Source organism: Sander lucioperca, chromosome 15, assembly GCF_008315115.2.
Source record: "Sander lucioperca isolate FBNREF2018 chromosome 15, SLUC_FBN_1.2, whole genome shotgun sequence".
Taxonomy (NCBI): Eukaryota; Metazoa; Chordata; class Actinopteri; order Perciformes; family Percidae; genus Sander; species Sander lucioperca.
Genome location: NC_050187.1, coordinates 6,625,001 through 6,630,000, shown reverse-complemented (window position 1 = coordinate 6,630,000; position 5,000 = coordinate 6,625,001). Strand labels below are relative to the sequence as shown.

The window sequence follows — 5,000 nt, the reverse complement described above, 5'->3', positions numbered from 1 at the left end:
AATCAAAATAATGTGACCATTTCACGACCTGGCGTGAGACCGGGTTGGTCTATTTGTTGAATGTGTAGAGAGCTAACAGCTACCGAAGTCAAATTCCTTGTATATCTAAGTATACTTGGCCAAGAAATCTGATTCTGATGAACTACAGGTTAATCAATAAACAGATAACTGAACACAAAGTACAACAACCTTTAACGCAGCGACTCTCCTCCGTCTGATCTCCGAACAGGAAGTCCCACTTGGCTTGGGCGATCTTCTGTGATCGGGAGGATGGAGTCGACGACAAAGACACCGCTGAGCCGACGTCCGACTGCATGAAGAGGAAAGACAGCATATTTAGTGCATATGTGACAGACTTAACTTACTGTTTATCCCAACCAGCAACCCGTTCTCATTCCGAACTCGTAGATTAAGGACGTTTGGACAGTGGCTGTCAGCGTCTGTGCGACGAAAAAGGCGTCTTTCAGCGTGTTTGTGTAACGCACCGGGGAGAGCAGCAGTTAGAGAGGATTTAGAGAGTAGTATGTAAGGAGGTTGGTTGGGGGGGAGGATGGGTCAAACACAGGACTTTCACCCAGGAGAGAGGGGTTCACGTCCCGCTGGTCACGCTGGCTATAGTCGCTTTTTACTTTCCTCCTGCGTGTCACAGAACCGTACGCCCACCCACGACCTTTTCCTTAACATAACTGCGTCAAAAGGGACGGCAATAGTCCCGACCAAGCGTGTTTACTTATAGCGCTAAAGGGACGGCATAGTCCCCACGCGTTTACTAAGCGCTAAAGGGACGGCAATAGTCCCGACCAAGCGCGTTTACTTATAGCGCTAAAGGGACGGCAATAGTCCCGACCAAGCGTGTTTACTTAAAGAGCTAAAGGGACGGCAATAGTCCCGACCAAGCGTGTTTACTTATAGCGCTAAAGGGACGGCAACAGTCCCGACCAAGCGCGTTTACTTATAGCGCTAAAGGGACGGCGATAGTCCCGACCAAGCGTGTTTACTTAAAGCGCTAAAGGGACGGCAATAGTCCCGACCAAGCGCGTTTACTTAAAGCGCTAAAGGGACGGCAATAGTCCCGACCAAGCGTGTTTACTTATAGCGCTAAAGGGACGGCAATAGTCGCGACCAAGAGCGTTTACTTATAGCGCTAAAGGGACGGCAATAGTCCCGACCAAGCGTGTTTACTTATAGTGCTAAAGGGACGGCAATAGTCGCGACCAAGAGCGTTTACTTATAGCGCTAAAGGGACGGCAATAGTCCCGACCAAGCGTGTTTACTTATAGCGCTAAAGGGACGGCAATAGTCGCGACCAAGAGCGTTTACTTATAGCGCTAAAGGGACGGCAATAGTCCCGACCAAGAGCGTTTACTTATAGCGCTAAAGGGACGGCAATAGTCCCGACCAAGCGCGTTTACTTAAAGCGCTAAAGGGACGGCAATAGTCCCGACCAAGCGTGTTTACTTATAGCGCTAAAGGGACGGCAATAGTCCCGACCAAGAGCGTTTACTTATAGCGCTAAAGGGACGGCAACAGTCCCGACCAAGAGCGTTTACTTATAGCGCTAAAGGGACGGCAATAGTCCCGACCAAGCGCGTTTACGTAAAGCGCTAAAGGGACGGCAATAGTCCCGACCAAGCGCGTTTACTTAAAGCGCTAAAGGGACGCATAGTCCCGACCAGCGGTTTACTTATAGCGCTAAAGGGACGTCAATAGTCCCGACCAAGCGCGTTTACTTATAGCGCTAAAGGGACGTCAATAGTCCCGACCAAGCGTGTTTACTTATAGCGCTAAAGGGACGGCAATAGTCCCGACCAAGCGCGTTTACGTAAAGCGCTAAAGGGACGGCAATAGTCCCGACCAAGCGTGTTTACTTATAGCGCTAAAGGGACGTCAATAGTCCCGACCAAGCACGTTTACTTATAGCGCTAAAGGGACGTCAATAGTCCCGACCAAGCACGTTTACTTATAGCGCTAAAGGAGACTTTTAGTGTCAATAAGAACGACAAAGGCACCTGACCAAGCGTCCAGATTTTACGAGATGGGTGTGAGAACGTGTTTCAACCAGGGATGCCCTGAACTCAGGATTCAGCTGAATATTGGGCTTTTTGACGGGGTTGGGTTTCTGCTGAACCTTAGAATTTTTTCCCAGCGAACCGACCCCTACGCTTGCACTACGCGCCCTACGCTGGTCGACGTAATGACGGCGCCGTTGATTACAGGAAGGTGTTTACGTAGGTGGAGCGTTCAATGCAGTAGGCTGTGAGAAAGTGGAAATGGAACTGGTGAGCAGAAAAAGTGTAGTTTGGCAGAACTTTCAGTCAAAAGAAGGCCATTCAAGTCCAGCTACATGTTCAATCTGCAATGCTGATTAGTCTGGTGGTGGCGAGGACCCTAAACTATACACAACATCACTGCTGTTACAACATCTGGTATGAAACATCTGGAAGAATACGAGTTGTGATGAAGGAATCTACAGACAGCAGCCAAAATGCAGCAACTTCAGGTACAGCAAAGGAAGGACAGTCACTGTTTACTTCATTAATGTGTTTACTGTGTTCATGGACTGAGGATGGGACGAGGATTCAGCAGAATCTCAACCAGGGGGTTCGGTATTCGGCCCGAACCCCGAAAATCTGGATTCAGTGCATCCCTAATCCCAACGTCTATAAAGCTGCTGAACTCCAACAGCAAATATTAGCACAACAGAGCAAAAATGCAATAAATACACCGGCACATGTTGCACTTTAAGTATTACAGTTACTATTTAAGATGTTGTACTGTCTGTACAGTCATATGTGTCCTTCCTTTATGTCCTGAGATGCTTCGTTGATTTTATGATCTTATGTTTATGTTCATTTTAGAATGTTTTTTCTGTAACATGTTTGTGTTGTGAAGCAACAGATTGCAGCACTATGCCCAAGACATGTGTGTGTGTTTGACCTCCTTTAAAGTGTAACAAACTTAACCCTACTAATAGATAATACAAGAAGTATAGCGAGGCAAAGTCCGTCCGCTACCGGTGGACCCCATAGGATCTTTTTTTCGGAAACAAATGTGTCTGGTAGTCAACGGGGAGAGACAGATACTGTTTTGATCCCGTTTGAAATGACCATGAATTACACACATGGGCCCTATCCTGCACCCGGCGCAGCGCAAAGCACAACGCAAGCGTCTTTGCTAGTTTAAGACCGACGCAGTTGTCAGTTCCCCGTCCAGTGCCCACATAGTTTAAACAGCAAAATGCACCTGCACCCATCTGTGGTCCATCGGCGTGCTGGTCTTACAGGGAGGTGTGTTCAGGTGCATTCTGGGTGTGCTGGTCTTACAGGGAGGTGTGTTCAGGTGCATTGTGGGAGTGCTGGTCTTACAGGGAGGTGTGTTCAGGTGCATTCTGGGCGTGCTGGTCTTACAGGGAGGTGTGTTCAGGTGCATTCTGGGCGTGCTGGTCTTACAGGGAGGTGTGTTCAGGTGCATTCTGGGCGTGCTGGTCTTACAGGGAGGTGTGTTCAGGTGCATTCTGGGTGTGCTGATCTTACAGGGAGGTGTGTTCAGGTGCATTCTGGGTGTATTACTATCTTGAGGCAGCGGGAAGTGATCTCACCATTGACCAACAAAAACCTGGTCTAAAGTCAATAACGCAGCATTTCATTGTTATTTTAACAGAGCATTAGTAAAATGCTCCTAGGCTCGTGCACAGCACGCACACTATGGCACACGGACCCTTTTTCTGATAACTGTCACAAGATAATCGTCAGTGAATTACACCTTGCTCGCTCACTAGCTTAGCTCTGTTTCCCAGCATGATGATAGAAACCCTCCATGATAGAGATACACTGAGGAACAGAAGCTCACTCACTGGTGGGGAAGAACTTTGGTTTTCTGTTATATATTTATTGTTTTTGGAGGTAAATGTGACAATAAGTCATGACTTGATCAGTCAGAATCATTGACAGACAGCCTCCCCCTCCACACAGACTCAAAACATACACTTAATCTACACGAAAACCTCCTCACACAACATACAACCAAACCCTCGCCACCCTCCCACCCAGCCGACCTGTATCCCTGAGCCGGTGTCTGCCGTATCGTGGCTGGACTGGCTCGAGGTTTCGGGACACGGACTGTCGTTTCTGTCCATCTGGGAATCTCCCATGCTGCCTGTTACCCCACTGGAGCTTTGAGAGGATGTGCAAATAGCCCCGCTGTGATCCTGGACGTCCTCCCTCTCGTTCTTGGAAACATTTAAAACTGGCGTCTGGTAGTCCTGCAAGGACGTGTTTATTCCTTTGTCTCCTACCACCTTCCTTTGATACTCCTCTTTGCTGGGAATGTAAACTCTAGATGTTGACTGTGTGTAGTTTTCTTCGCAGTGTTCGTCTCGGTCTTGGAGCAGTCCAGTGTCCCTCCACTGACTGCTCCAGCTCACAGGCAATGCTTCTGTGTTTTGGCTCGAGAGAAGTCTCCTGGAGAGTTCAGGGCTGTTCTTAAGCGATTCGTCAAAGAGGTGATCATACTGCTTGCGCTCCATGTCAGGCGTTTTGTGTTCTCCGGTGTATTGTGGAGGTTGGTAGCGCTGCAGGGCTGACACGTCCGTTGTGGGTTGATGCTGTGGATCCAAAACTGGTGATTGAGAAGTGGCTGCACGGTGCGACCTAGCCGGCAAGGCTGGAGATGCTGGTGAAGACCTGCCTTTCTGGGATAAGAGAGGAGAGACGGGTCCTTGTCTGGTCTGAGGTATTGCTTGGTCCGTTTTCCATTTGTGGTTATGGTTCTCAGTGTGTAAAAGCTCAGGGGAGCTTTGTCCATGAAGAGTGGCGTTAGGTTGGGATTCTCTCGGGAATGACCGTCCCGTCTTGGGACTCTCGGACCTCAGGGACTCCGCTTGAGATGGTGTTGGAGAGGGAGTATGGCTTTCAGGAAAAATGGTGGACAGTTTGGTAGCTCCCACCGCTAAATCACAAGACATTTCAGCATTTACGGATGAGGAGACGCTCCTCCTGCTG

General features: G+C 48.8%; 1 protein-coding gene across 1 annotated transcript in view; it reads right to left on the bottom strand.

Moving 5' to 3' along the window:
* The window catches only part of LOC116052813, a 19,285-nt gene that overhangs the window by 7,092 nt on the left and 7,193 nt on the right, over positions 1 to 5,000 (bottom strand). Inside the window, exons 2-3 of the mRNA XM_035992002.1 lie at positions 4,055 to 5,000; positions 190 to 310 (exon numbers count right to left, since the gene is read on the bottom strand). The exon at positions 4,055 to 5,000 is cut by the window's right edge and continues 1,529 nt beyond it. Coding sequence (XP_035847895.1) covers positions 190 to 310; positions 4,055 to 5,000 — 1,067 coding nt within the window. The remainder of the gene's footprint in view (positions 1 to 189; positions 311 to 4,054) is intronic.